General features: G+C 33.1%; 2 protein-coding genes across 3 annotated transcripts; one reads left to right on the forward strand and one right to left on the reverse strand.

The window, feature by feature from the left end:
- Positions 1–384: 384 nt before the first annotated feature.
- LOC143619903 (uncharacterized) lies at positions 385–2122 on the forward strand. Its single transcript, XM_077091724.1, has 3 exons — positions 385–743; positions 1531–1695; positions 2024–2122. Exons 1-3 carry the CDS (start codon positions 426–428, stop codon positions 2120–2122), a joined length of 582 nt encoding a protein of 193 aa, XP_076947839.1. The 5' UTR covers positions 385–425.
- A 1192-nt stretch (positions 2123–3314) lies between these two features.
- LOC143619994 (protein PIGMENT DEFECTIVE 338, chloroplastic-like) lies at positions 3315–15633 on the reverse strand. 2 transcript variants are annotated; one of them, XM_077091801.1, is made up of 8 exons: positions 14799–15626; positions 14468–14542; positions 14314–14385; positions 14157–14237; positions 13464–13561; positions 13253–13378; positions 3751–3799; positions 3315–3675 (listed from the first exon to the last, which is right to left on the reverse strand). In XM_077091801.1, exons 1-8 carry the CDS (start codon positions 15594–15596, stop codon positions 3499–3501), a joined length of 1476 nt encoding a protein of 491 aa, XP_076947916.1. In that variant the 5' UTR covers positions 15597–15626; the 3' UTR covers positions 3315–3498. The 2 variants fall into 2 exon arrangements, with proteins under 2 accessions (XP_076947916.1, XP_076947917.1); XM_077091802.1 differs by lacking the exons at positions 3315–3675; positions 3751–3799 and adding exons at positions 12623–13026; positions 13107–13155 and having other exon boundaries at positions 14799–15633.
- Between the last annotated feature and the right edge of the window lie 46 nt (positions 15634–15679).

Below are 15679 nucleotides of genomic sequence, written 5' to 3' on the forward strand. Positions count from 1 at the left end.
CGATGTTTTGTATTAAATGTAAAAACATATATTACATGTAACAAAAAAAAAACGATGTTACATAAGGTTTTCATAAGTTTTTTCAATTTAAGAGATTTTTCAAACTATACTTCTATATATATATGATGAGTATAAGCACACACATATATATATTACACACACGACATAATAAAAAATTATTAATTTTAAACTCAAACCCGATGATAAAGCTATATCGCCCCACCCACATGCACACAAATTGCATGAATACCGTCAGAAGACGGTGTTCAAGCCAAAAATTAAAAAAAGAAAAAAAAATCCATTTTGTGATCCATTTCACACACTCTTTCAAAAAGTTTTTTCTTTTGTTATGAATAAACCTTTTCTTTTCAACCAAAATTCAAAGCCCTAAACCCCAATCTCAAAACCCTCTAAAAAAACCAACCATGGTTACTACCAGCAGTTCCATCGACGACGACATTTTGACCGTCCTATGGTCGCCGGAGCAACTCCTGCAGAAAGTCCGAGACTTAGCTTCCAAAATCACCCACGACTTCTCTTCGCCGGACTCTTCTTCTCCGGTCATCGTCGGCGTTGCCACCGGCGCGTTTCTCTTCCTCGCCGACCTCGTACGCAACATCAAGTTGCCGGTCACCGTCGATTTTGTTCGAGCGGAATCGTACGGCTCTGGAACTGTTTCCAGTGGTGCTCCCAAGATTTCTTGTGACGTGAAACTCGATGTTACTGGAAAACATGTCGTTTTGGTACGATTGATTGAACTGCATGTTGTATTGATTGATAAATCTTAGTTTATTGAAGATGATATTGCTATTTAATTTGGTGTGTACCCATGGATTCGGTACCTGCGTTTTCTAGAAATTTGGAATCCGTAATTTCGGTACCTATGGCTAGTTTCCAGCTCTAAGAAGGTTTTCAAGCTTCGTTTACTATTTTTTTATAATTAAAATTATTTTTTATATATATTTTCCATTATAATTTTATGTGTGAAATAATATATATTATTTAGTAATATTTATTTATTTTTTTCATAACATAATATATATTAATTAATAATTATTAAATGTTGTTTTAAAAAATTATGTAAATAACAGGCTAGGGCTCGTTTTTTAGGCTCGAGTTTGAGCTCGGGCTCGGGCTCGGGCTCGGGCTTGATTGAGCTTTTTAACGAGTCAATCTCGGATACCTTGCGAGCAGCTAGGCTCATTTGCACCTCTAACTGGTACCATATAGAGATGGGTATTTTGTAACGAGTGTAGATATGGTACCGATAAATTTGGTCCAGTATTGGGTTTTCAGAATTTCGGTACAATGCTGGGTACCTGCTTTTTCCAGAAATTCTGCATCGGTATTTTTGGTTCTGATACCATATAGAGATGGGCAATTTGTAACGAGTACAGATACGGTACCGATGAATTTGGTATGGTATTGGGCACCCATCTTTTCAGAAATTCGGGTATCAGTATTTTTGGTGTCAATGAGGTACTGGTGTCATATCTAACAGTACTAATGATGCAAATAATTTTGATTCAGGTTGAGGATATTGTGGATACGGGAAACACAGTTTCGCGTCTGATTGCTTACTTGGAAGGTAAAGGGGCGAGTTCTGTTTCAGTGTGCACTCTTCTTGATAAACCATCAAGAAGAACGGTTCAGTTTGAGCTTTTGGGTGATGGCAAGTTCTATAGTGGCTTTGAGGTTGTCTTTCTTCTCTCTTTCATATACACACAAATGCAGATATAGATGTAGATACATATTATTATTAGTAATAAGTTTGTTTGGTCTAGTTGTAGCATCTGAATTGGGCATTTTTCAATTATCCTGTGATATATGATAAACCTTGTTATTAATTTGACATACGGACAATGACATGTTAGCCATAACTTTAGCTTAACAAATGAGAAAATGGAGTTATTATTATTGGTTTACAAGTTGTCCTAGATTGTTTTATGATGACATGACATATAACATATTAGATAAGTTATGTGTGGTTCAAGACATGAGAAGATATTTTTATGTGTGACAGTGCCCGGATTGCTTCGTTGTGGGGTACGGATTGGATTTCGACGAACACTACAGAAACTTGCCTTACATTGGAGTCTTGAAGCCTGAGATATACAAGTGAGAGAAACACATTAGGACTTTATTATTGTAGTTGACAACTTGACATACATAGATTATGTGATTCAGTGTTGGACTTAGTGGCTGGTCATAGGCTGGTTTTGGGCCAAACTAAACCAAAAATGAAAGCTTGGTTATTCAGTTTTTCTTTTTGTGTTTAGTTATGTTATGAGTTTGGTCTTTTGTTTTAGGTTTGGGAATGAAATGTCTGGTTCTGGTTATGGGAAAAAAAGTAATGAATAATGAATCATTGAATCTTGTAGAACTAATATACAGAATAATGGTTTTGTTAACTTAACCATTTATTAATAAGTTTGTGCTTGAAACTTTTGACCCAAAATAATGAATTTCATCCATAAATCCAATAACAGATGTTAAAACATGCGATTCAGTTTTGGAACCAGGTATAATTGAAACCGAACTGCGATTTCTGCTTTTCAGACTTGATAAACTCTGCTGGGTTAAGACTTAAGAATCTTGGGAAATCAAGAACACTGCTAGATTTTAGAAACCCCAATTTGGTTTTCATGCAAACTAACCAAGAAGCAACGTCATGCTTTCATAAAAGTTTATTATAATCATTAACTAAAACAAATTGCAATTTGATTCTGAAATCAATCTTTAACAAGAAAGCAACATATGCTTTCCCAACTAAGCTACTTAAATCAAGAAATTAAAACTCACAGCCAGAATCTTCAATAAAATGTTCATCGCAAACTCTCAAACTAATGTTTTACCATAACAAAAATGCATAATTCAAAGCTATTAAGTATTTACTGAATTCAGTACAAGACATCATCCTCAAAACAAAATCTTAAACTCTTGTATCTAACCTTCCTTTTCTTCATTGCCTTTTCTTTTCTTCTAATCTAATTAACTACCATCCTATGCATTCAACTCGGTACAAATCGAATCATCGTTTATACCATGATTGATGTCATAAATTCAATCCTTAATTGATTGTCTCCACTTGCTTCTCTTGAATTCCCCCAACTTTTAACTTAATATCAGGCAAAGAATGAGACAAACTACAAAGGCAATGCAACCGGATCTGAAAACTTCAAAGGCAAAGATCTCACATCTGATAACTTCTTTCAAACGAAAGTTTGGCTACTCGAATCACGCTACATGTTCCTGTTCTAACTACATTAAGTATACGAATTAAGAACTTAAGGTTTAATCCCGATAACTGCATCTCTAACGACATTGTCATGCTCCCGGAACACTACAAACAGCATAAACTCTAATTTCTTGTTTAAGGGACACTTGATACAGAATCTGACATATACAAACGTACAAATAACCTGTTCATGATACCATAAATGCTTTCGAACACTGTTGATATTTCGTTTTTCTTTGTGTCAGCCAAGGGTAAAATTGTCATTTTCGTTCGTCTTCTCGTTCAAATTTGAACCACTTCCACTTTGCATACATATTTTCTTCATCATTGAAGGGCAATGTGTCCAATGAAGGCTGTTCCGTCTTTCGAGTAGGTGAAACAGGTGGGATCTTTTGCCTGTACTTCTTTGCCATTTCTGCAGCTTCTGGAAATACTTTCTGCATAGTAAAAACAACCTTAAACTAATGCATCGGGGAAAGAGCATTTTGGTCAAATCAAAAAACACAAACTACCTCCTTGTTTGACAGGAACAAGCCCGGTTCACTCTCAAGTTCTGCAGTACTGTTCCACGAGATCAAGGTTTATAAAATGTAAATAAACAAAATACTTAAACGAAAGGGTAGTTTCGTCATTTACCCAAGAGATATTTTGTCGGGGAACATCGATTTCACTACCAAAACTTTTGACTTTTTCAACAAGCGCTAGAGAATTCATGACGTAATCAATTTCTCTGCGAGTGATATTAGATATATGCAATAATCCGCTGAAAAATAATTATTATGAAGATATGAACCAGAACTAAAAAGAGTTGTATTTTGATATTATATAATTACCTTCGGTTACTATCACCGATCCTTATTTGAGCACCATAAGGGAAAATTTTCCTCATTGTGCCTTCCAAAAGTGTTCCTTCTTTAAGGTGTATTGAATTCTGTAAATGTTCCCATTATAAATATCAATGGTCGGTTTGGTTGACCTGTATATGAAATGAGTGTTAACATGTATCTTTTCTAGTGTACATAAATTGATGTATAAATGTATCTCTTATTTAATAAGGGATATTGAACTTTCATGTGCAACTGTACAAATGTAACAATATTAAACAAAATAATCTCATAAGAGCTTTATTAAGATTTTATAATAAGGGGTTAACACCATTAAAAGCAAACATACTTATGACATGTTAAACAAACTAAAAACGTATGCTAGTTTTTTTATGGTATTAACGCTACAATAAAAAAGCATGCTTTCTAATTAATTTTTGAAAATAGAAAAGTAATTGTCAAAAAAGTTTTGATCTTTTGCATTTCATGGGAAAAGAAGCCATTCATTTTTTTCTCTAATTAGCATACGAAAACTGAAAACACTACCTAAAAGAATAATAGAACTAAAAGAAAAGGACCAACCAAGCTTCCTTTGACTAAGAATTAAGTCATCTGTATCCTTATTCGAGTAATTTGAGCATGCATGCAACGTCCCACCTACATTTATCAACAATTTCCCATCAATAACCGCCAAATGACACCCCTAATTAACCGCCAAATAGTGAATAGACAACAATTAGCGCTATTTTTTGTTAAGCGACAACGATTACTAATACATGATGTGATATAAATAAGGACAAAACTAAGTTTGTTCAATTTCTTTGATGATTAATTAGTAATTCATTTGCTATTATTTGTTATTGTGAATTGGTTTCCTTCAAAATAACAAATAGAGTGTCATATTCTATTACTTTGTTGCAGGTGGACACAAGTGATGATTGCAGATCTTCTTGCATTTGTAATTCCTATAGGGGTGAGCAAGTTAATTTCATTTAGAAGACTTCAATTTTTTGTTTCTTAGATATTTAACTATTACCCTATATAAGATGCGTATCATTATAGAACTCTTAAATTATTTAAGAACATTAAATAACTCTTAATAACTAACGTTTTTTATAAAAAAAATTTGTATGCTAATATTATTTGAGTGTAGTTTTATCACTTTTAGATCTATTTTTACGATTACAATATGAAAATTAATTTTTACACATATAAATTTGATATTACATAAATTTTACACATGTATAAACTTGTGATTTATATGTGATCAAAATTTTTTTTTAAATATGATAAAACTAGTCTCAAATAATGTTAAGATATAAAAAAAATTAAAAAATGTTTGGTTGTTATGAGTACCAACCCATATATATATATATATATATATATATATATCATCATCATCATCATCGTACTCAGTATATCCCACCAATAGCAATGCTATGGTAGGGTCTGAGGAGGGTAAGATGTAGACAGCCTTACCTCTATCCCATAGGGATAGAGAGGCTACTTCCGGTGAGACCCCCGGCTCGATAGTAGTTTTGAATCAAGCCTTGGACATAAGACACATAGCACTCAATCATCGGGACACCGGCTGATTGGTGCATGTGCCCTTGTCTTTCGGCTATCAACGCCACCACATGATGCCTGATTAACCTTCCGCCACTTTTAACGTTATTTTCACGTGATTAGTAAAATAACGTCAAAATTAGTGCAATTTTACTTTTGCCCACCCAAGGGTTCACACATATATACATTATATGTGCGCACCGCAAGCAGGGCGTCATATATATATATATATATATATATATATAATGGTTCAAATAAAAATAAGTAAGAACTAATAGATTTTTGACATGTGGTATTACAACCTATGGTGAAAGAACAATTCTAGGAAACTATATTGGTTTTTGTTAATCTTAAATCTCAATCATTGATTAATATGATCCAATGACTATGATTTATTCCTAGTCTTTCTAGAAAACTACTTATTTTTAGGATAACCCTCCCATATATATATATATATAGAGAGAGAGAGAGAGTTTTCTCTTGATCTCACCCCTATATATATATATGTAATTTGTATGAATCAAATACAAATGATTTTTATCGTTAATACAAATAAGTAGAGTAATTATTATTACAATATTTTATTTTTTATGAAAAATTACTCTAGTTCAAAACAATAATTACACTAGTTATTTGTATGTTTAGTAGGTTAATTTTATTTGTATAGCATCTTACCCTTATATATCCTTATATATGTGTGTGTGTGAGGTTGCTATGCTTTCTCCCGGAAAAGAGTCAAATCATTTGTACTCAAATCTGGTTGTACACTTTTTTAGGCTTGGTTTTTCTACAAGGAATCCAACTGGATCAAGAGAGTTGTTTATATGATTGCAGTATTTTGGTTCGGAAGGTAATCTTATTTTCGCTTATGATCGTGAAACGTGACATGTTTCAAAGTATATAAGTTTAAGTGCTTTATTTCATTTTTTTCCTCTTTATAGTTTTGTTACCTGTGGATACATTGTTTGGCTGTTGTTCAACTTGTCACCTGAAGAATCTTTAGAAGATCCAATATATTTTGTGTTGGTGCGACGTCAAAACCGGTAAGAATAAAGGACATTAGTCATACTCCTTAAATCGTATACTCTTTTCATAAATATTTTCTCTTAGTTTTATGTAATCATAAGTCTCATCAAATAATGTGTCAAGGCATATGCTTCTAATTTTATTTATATATATTTGGCAGAGATGTCAATATAGGACGTGTGGCACAGTTTTCTCATGTAATTACGGCAAAAGTAATTATGACTGCATTAAGCTGTTGCTTACTGGGGCTTATAATTTTCGCGTATTCTGTTCTTGGATTCCCATTCTATGCAGAAGTGCTCACACCGAAAACTTCTTTTCACTTCCTAAGGGTTATTTTTATTTTTTTTATTTTTATGCGCGTGTGTAAATTTGATATTAATATACTCTCGCAGGTGCATGATAACAACGCTGGTTTGTCTCTACGTTCACATTGTGGCTTTATCTGTATGCCACCTACCATTCACCAGATTTTTTTTTTTCTGATTTAATTAATTTCTAGTACTTATACAAGTGTTGATTAATTTAAGGTGTGGATAGTATATAAGGAATCAAGTTGGACAAGTGCTGTTCTTTGGATACTTGGGCTTGTATGTTTTACTGGGTAAGTATTCAATTAATCCAAACTGACTCAACAAAGGTTCTTCACTCCCACACTCATGGGACATGAACATTTTGCACATGTAATTTGCTCTACCAATCGACCTTGAGGAGGTTGTGCACTTCAGTCATATCTTTTATGGCTTATGATTGAACAATGTTGTTTCTTTTGACAGCTTTGGCATATGTTTTTACTTAGTGCGGGAGTTGTCCCATCTCTCACCGGAGCAGCCCGTTTTCTTTATACTTTTCAACAAAAATAGCAGGCAAGTCCAAGAAATTCTATTTATATATATATATATGGGTATATGGATGTTAGGATGTATGTATGTATTAAATAGGTCCCCACACGATGCAACGAGTATTTGAACACAGGTGGTGATCACATAATAATTATTGATGTTCATGGTTCGGTTTGAAAACTTAAACCGTTCAAACTGGTCATCAGTTAGGTTTCACGTTTGGTTTTCTTCTTTAACTTTTGGTGTCAATTTTCAATGGTTCACTTTCTATTTTCAACGACAAAATATCGTTAAGGGTTTGGCTTACATGTTTAACTTAAAAACCGTCAAAATTGAACCGTAAACACCTAAATGTAACATATTATTTTTATTGAAAAAAAAAACTACAGCAATACCATACTCAAGTTAAAGGGAATAAAATAATCGTTTTTATGATATTAACGCATGAGAAAGTTAATGTTGTTTAAAATTCGCCAGGGAGGGGGGGTGGACGTTGGTTTAAAGTTGAAAATAAAATAATAATATAGGATTAAAAAGGAGGCGGCAAACTTGTAAGTATTTTTTGAAAACCCTAGTGAAAATATAAAATGAAAGCCCATTTAAGTTGTGAAAACACTATGTAACATCGTTTTTTTATGTTACACATGTAATATATGTTACATTTAATTCAAAACATCGAAAAATCAAAAAAACATTTTTTTGCTATTTTTTAAACATTTTTTACTAATTTTTATATATGTTTTCAGGAGAGAGAAAATGTTATATATATGTTTACATTTTTTATTAACTTTAATTGTGGACCACAAGATTTAAACTTTAATTAAAAACATATGGTTGAGAATGAGTTTCTAGAGTTTTCACAACTCAAGTGAGTTTTTATTTTAACCTAACCATATATATATATATATATATAATATGAGACATGGACAAATTAATACACCTTTCTTTTAAGAGTTTACAAATCAATTAACACATGATACAACCCTCGATGCATTTAGGATAAGGGCAAACTTTTTCATTAAAAAAGTTACATATCGTTATTAAATAATAGTTACAGCATTGGCTCCTTCACTTTGCTTAACTTTTGTAAATTTTAAAAATAGTTACAAACTTACAACTATGATCCTAGATCTTTCAATATGTGATTTTTATTTTCATTTTTAACCTAACTTTCCCCATGATTTTTAAACGTTAATAACCTTTTCATACGTTAATTTTTTTTAAAGAAATTACACAATAAAAACGAGCATATTTTTTTCTTTAATTTGAGTATGATATTGCTATATTTTTTGTAGTTAAAAAAAATAAGATTTTACATAGTGACGTTTGCGTTCTGGTTTTGATGGTTTTTACATTAAACCGTGGGCCAAACTGTTAGTAACGGGTTTTTGTCGTTGAAAACCGAAACTGAAGAAAACGACCGGCTAAAAGTTAATGAAAACTATCAACCATGAAATCAAACAATGACCGGTTTGAACGGTTTTACGGTTTCAAATCGGACAACGACCACCCATAAACTTGTTTTACCTAGGTTACTAGGTATGTGTTTCTCGCTGCATTGCGCGGGCACCCGTATGCTATAGTATAGATATAGATACGGATGTTAGGATGTATGTATGCAGTATGACAGTATGTACGTGCGTATACATTAGTTGGAACCTGCAGACATCCCATCCCATGTGTTTTATGGCACAACTAGGCAGAAGTTGTCAATACAAACTTTTTTTTTTTTTTGAAAACTATCCCATATTTATCACCACCAGCCTATAAATATATTTATTTATCACGTGTATAGTATATATCTTCTTTAATTTATATGTCAAGGCTAGGATGCTACAAAACACTACTGTTACAACTATACTTTTTTTTTCTTTCCAGTCATGTTTACGATACCTTAGAAGCAAATTACAGAATTTACAGAATTAACTTTAAAATTTTGCCTCCTAAGTAAACCACGTGGTATTTTACTCTTTAACTTCTATTTAAGTGTTTGAATACAAGATTCCAAGAAATTAGCTCATGTGGCAAGACGAGTTACACTCACATTCATGAGCACTAATGTATGCATAATTGTGTTATATAAGTGTTTGGCGTATTGATCGTATGTTCAATATACCGTTCAACAACGATGCAAACTTTTGTGAGTATTTCATATTTTGTTAATTAATTATCTTGTCTTGAATATATTATATCAAAGAGGAAGCCCCCTTTCTAGTCTGAATATATTATCTTGTCACTATATATCTATAACCAAATTTACCTATGATGAGTTTTAGTCTTGTATAATTATACAATTCGAGCCCATAAATCCCCGCTCTGCTTTATGGTTATATAACTCTTCTCCAGTTCTGTATTTTCCATTTTCTCTATAAGCAAGATAGATGTTGCTGATGTTTGTTTCTTTCTTTAGGCAGAATCATAATTTTCAAAGTTCTTGATTTTTTTTAATTCTTGCAGAGATATGATGTCAAGTGGTCCTCTATCGAAGCATTCTTATGTATAAGTACGATTTGCAACAGCCTGCGCACTTCATTTTTCTTTTAATAATAGCAGCATTGAGCTCTGTGATGCTGAGGACTCTAACTCTTACTTGAGATGTTGGTTTAAATTTAGGGTACTGTGCTTGGGTTTGTTTTTGTTTTAAAAATTTACACTACTGTAACGCGAATTCTATGTGCCAAGTGATTCTATAATGGGTAGTGTCTGATGTATTATGTTGTTGATTTTCATGTATAACTAAAGGTGCATGTTGGAAATAATCCCGATCTCGTTAAATTAATCCCTTAGTTTATTATAGTTTAGTTAAACTTTGTTAACTAGTTCAGTTAATAAAGTTAGGGTGTAAATTGTAATTAGTTAATAGTTTGTGAACATATTGTAAATAGGGAAGTTAGAAACGATGTGATACGTCGCTTATTGAAAGGTTGCAACGGTTGACGGAATAACCGCCGGTGGGTATAAATACCCATCTCCGGCACCCATTGTAATAATATATCAAATCAATAATACATAATTATTCATATATTTTCGTTTAATTTCTTTCACATTGTGTTAATTGATTCTGAGGGACAACCGTGCCAACCTTATATTATGATACTCAGAAGACCTAAAGATTAACAAAACACGGGAACCATCCGAAAAGAAACTTATCATTAGGAAGATTTTAAGAGAGGAAAACGTTACGATACGTCTATTCTAAACTTTGAAAGTTGGAAATACAATACGAGAAATTAGAGTCTGCTAATTACAAGAAGGAAAATATAAAAAGCCTATGGATGTCCTAAAAGATGGTGCCAGAGGTCTTTAGATAAAGCAGCCAAAACTAACAGAGAAATCACTTGGGAACGTGCCGGAGGGTAAGCAGATAAAGTGACTGTAGTTTATCACATTAGCACATGATGGCAGGTCCAGTTAATAATTTTCTGAGTTATATAAGTGCAATCAACGTGACAATACAAGCCAATGGTCTGACGATTAAGCCATGAGCTATGCTAAAAAAGAGTGCCAGGAAGAGATGAAAGCTATTTTTAAGTAAGAGTATGGAGTATGTGTGGAATGTTGTTAAACATGTGCCAAAATGGACCAAACCGATTCAATCAAAGAGGAAGAAGACTTCAACTTCAAGAGACTAGATCATATCAGCTACCGACGCACATACAATCATCAATGCCAATCTCCAAACACAAATGATGAAGCGGCATTCAATGTTGATGACGAATTACAAGAGCTGTCGCGATCAACTAGCCAAGTGAGAGAGATACATAAGGGCTTTATTATTGTAGTTAGCATATATACATAGATTATGTATTTCAATATTGGACTTAATGGCTGGTCATAGGCCGGTTTCGGGCACAAACTGAAACAAAAATGAAAACTTGGTTTTCAGTTTTTCTTTTTGTGCATGGATTTGGTTTAGTTATTAGTTTGGTCATTTGTTTTAGGTTTGGGATTGAAATGCCTGGTTCAGGGAAAATAAATAATGATTAATGAATCTTGTAGAACTAATATACAGAATAATGAATCTTGGTTTTAAACTTTTATCCTGAGTTTTGTTAACCATTATTAATAAGTTTTGTAGCATGTTGGTTCAACCATGAGCGGTCTGATGTCAACTGGTAGAACCGGTGCTTGGTGTGGTTTCTGATCAATGTGTCGGCTGGTCTAGTTTGGTTTATAAAACACTGATGATCAGCACACATAATTAAGTAAATAAATGGCCGGTTTAAAGTTACCGTCAATCTTGTAGAACTAATTCCATTAAAATAAGTGGCATACAATATAACATTCCCCTCTTAGGCTAGATCATAGATAGATATTAATCATGTCAACTTGTTATATATATACACATTACAAATTATCTAACTTTAGGTTCATTCGCTTTATAGTATGGCTCAGCAAGTCTTTTAATATCAATTTATTCGTTTAAGCCCGAAGTCAATAGATGAGTGACAACCTCATTTGAGTTGGTTCATTATGATGTTTGATGTCCATATCATACCTATTAAACTGGATTTAAGTATTATGTTATCTTTATGGATGATAATTTGTGTGTTGCTTGGTTCTATTTCATGAAAAATCGGTCTGTAGTGTTTTCCATTTTTGTTAGCGTTATGCTGAAATCAAAACACAAGACAATGCCAAATCAAAGAGTACTTATCCGAGTCTTTTCAGCCGTATTTGCTGAAAAGATTTGCTGAAATCAAAGAGTACTTATCCGTGCTGTTCGGGAAAAAAAATACTCGGTCTTTAATATGAAGACAGCATATGTCTTTACTTAAATCAAGAAAAACACACAAGAATCTTCAAAAATGTTCATTGCAAGCTCCCAAACTAATATTTCAGTATAACAAAAATGCAGAATTCAAAGCTATTAATCGAATTCACTACAAAACATCATCATCTAAACAAAACTTAAAACTCTTGTTGCTTATTTTCCACTTCATTTATGGCTCAAATCAACAGGCGAAGGCAATTTCTTCTTTTTAAAAAACAGTTTCCCTAATATAGAATTTGATTACTAATTGTTAGGAAAACCAGCACTCAAACTTACAGTGGTCTCATCAGGTAACAAAGTTGAAGGAGGATGTTCAATCTATAAGAGAATTCGAAGATAAAAAAAATATACGAATTAATAATTTAAAGTTAAATCCCAATAAACTGCATCTCTAACTACATTGTCATGCTCCCGGAACACAACAAACAACATAACCTCTAATTTCTTGTTTAACAGACACTTGATACAGAATCTGACATTTACAAACATACAAATAACCTGTTCATGATACCATAAATGCTTTCGAACACTGTTGAAATATTCGGTTTTTCGTTGCGTGTCAGCCAAGGGTAAAATTGTCATTTTTCATTCGTCTTCTCGTTCAAATTTGAACCACTTCCAATTTGCGTACATATTTTCTTCATCATTGAAGGGCAAGGCGTCCAATGAAGGTTGTTCCGTCTTTCGAGTAGGTGAAACAGGTGGGATCTTTTGCCTGTACTTCTTTGCCATTTCTGCAGCTTCTGAAAATACTTTCTGCATAATAAAAACAACCTTAAATTAATGCATCGAGAAAAGCGCATTTTGGTAAAAAAAAAATGAAAGATATAAATTACCTCCTTGTTTGACAGGAACAAGCCAGGTTCACTCTCAAGCTCTGCAGTACTGTTTCACAAGATCAAAGGTTTATAAGCAATATGTTAAAAGTAAAAAACTTAAAACACTTAGACGAAAGGGACAAAGGGTAGTTTTGTCATTTAACCTGAGAGAGATTTTGTCAGGGAACATTGATTTCACAACCAAAACTTTGACTTTTTCATCAAGCGCTAGTGCATCAGTGACGGAATCAAGGTCTCCTCGAGTGATATTAGATATATGCAGCAATCCACTGAAAATAATATAAGAACAGCTAATGAGAAACATGAAGAAATAAATCAGAGTCAAAAAGTTGTATTTTTATATTATATAATCACCTTCGGTTACTTTCACCGATCCTTATTTGAGCACCATAAGGAAATATTTTCCTCACTGTTCCTTCTAAAAGTGTTCCTTCTTTAAGATGTATTGTATTCTGTAAATGTTACACATTCTAGATATTATTGCCATGAATTCTTTTTAGTGTACATAACTGCAATGTATCATTGTATCTTCTGTTTAATAGAGGATATTGAACTTTATATACAAATGCAACAACGTTAAGCAGAATAATCTCATTAAGAGCGCTATTAAGACTATAATGAAGGGTTAATTCCATAATAAAACAAACATTTTATGACATTTTAAACAAATTTAGGGACTTTATTTTGAAAACTAAAAAGGCATCTTAGTGTTAGGGTCTGGATCAAATACAAATGACTTTTTATCATGAAAAGTGTCAAAATAACTAGAGTAATTAATTTAACACTAGGGTAATTATTATTACACTATATTATTTTTATAACATAATTACTCGAGTTCATAACTGTAATTACTCTAGTTTTTTGTATGTTTAGTGTGCTAATTTTATTTGTACCGGATCCCACCCCTATGGTATTTAACCCTACAATAGGAAAACATTTTTTTAATTATTTTATAAAATAAAAATATAATGTGGTAAAAATACAAAATTTAACGAAAAGAGACAGTAAACTCATGATGATGTAAGCAAAAAAGAGAAAAAGACCAACCCAGGCTTCCTTTTGACTAAGAATCAAGTCATTTGTTTCCTCGCTTATTCGAGTAATTTGAACATACATGCGACGTCCCACCTACATTTATCAACAATTCCCATCAATAACTGCCAAATGATCCGGCTAATAACCGCCAAATAGTGAAGTAACTTACATTTTCTTTCAACTCGGTGAAGTTATTAACACGATTGACGAGTTCAACTTTAGGAAGAAAAGCACGTAATCCCTACAAAAATCAAAACTCTTAAAACAAAAATTCCTAAAAAATATATACAGTGGTGAGAAAGTCAAGATAATTAGAGCTAAACCTCAATTCTTGTAAGAAGACCACCAGTATTCCACTCTGTAATTTTAACCTCTATTGGTTCATTAAATTGCTTAATCTGCAAGAACCATGATATTAGTGCAACTATAACAACAACAAAAAATCAAGTGCATTGTGCATAACAAAAATAAAACCTGGATACAAAAGTGACTAGCATGAGTTAGCATGAATCATACAAGTCATAGATGTTTTTTAAAGTTAACACTGCGCAGTCACACATATAGAATTTATTGATCCAAGAAAATTTATCAAAATTTCAAAATCTTATTCTTTTTATGACTTCACCAAAAAGCTTGAAGAAATGAGAAAAAAACCTGCCTCACTCGATGCCAGGCCAATTTGCGAAACAACCGACGCGTGGAAATTAACGGTCTACCGCTAAGAGTCCTGCCCAAAACTTCAGCAAACAAAACCGTCCCCTGCTCAACAACCGGCTTCCCTGCCATCGGACCGCCACTTAACGCCTCCTCATTTCTCACAATTCCCATCTTCCCATTCACCATAAACTCTTCACCATTATCCTCAAAATCACACAACAAAGAATCCAACTCTTTATCATATAAAGGAAGCACCTCTTTCGTTAACATTGTCGCTAACAAATCCGCACCGATATTAACATCAAGCTTATACTCGTTCCCGGAAACCACCACACCGACAACAAAATCACCCGGTTGCGGGTCATAATACTCTACAGAAACCATCTTATCCTCTTTTTCATCAACTAAACTATCCTCAATTACATCTTCTGAATCACTAATTTCTTCTACAGATTTGCCATCTCTAAAGAACTTATAAAAGGGCTCCAAGGCCTCATCTTTATCGGGCTTATTGTATTCGGTTTCGGGTTCGGGTGCATTAACAGGCATTGGTGATGGCTTACCCAACAATCCCAGCTCTTCAATTTCATTTTCTTGATTTTGGGTTTGATGGGTGTTTGTGAATTCATCAATTAGGTCATTGTTGGAGCAATTTAAGACATGGGTGTTTCTAAAGATTGAGTATTTTGTGGGAAAAGGTGGGTTTTTGAAGGGTTTTGGTGAATTAGGGTTTAGAGTGAATTTGTTAATGGGGGTTTTGCAGGTTATGAAGGCTGCAAATAGAAGAAGAGACATGTCGCGTTTATCATATGAGATTGTTCTCCAGATTGGAAGTTGGAAGTGGAAACAATTTGTTTGCGTTATCCTTATGGGATTTT

The sequence above is a fragment of the Bidens hawaiensis genome, unplaced genomic scaffold, assembly GCF_021521415.1.
Source record: "Bidens hawaiensis isolate Kalapana, Puna unplaced genomic scaffold, B.hawaiensis_p1.1 tig00002525_1, whole genome shotgun sequence".
In the NCBI taxonomy this organism is placed as follows: domain Eukaryota; kingdom Viridiplantae; phylum Streptophyta; class Magnoliopsida; order Asterales; family Asteraceae; genus Bidens; species Bidens hawaiensis.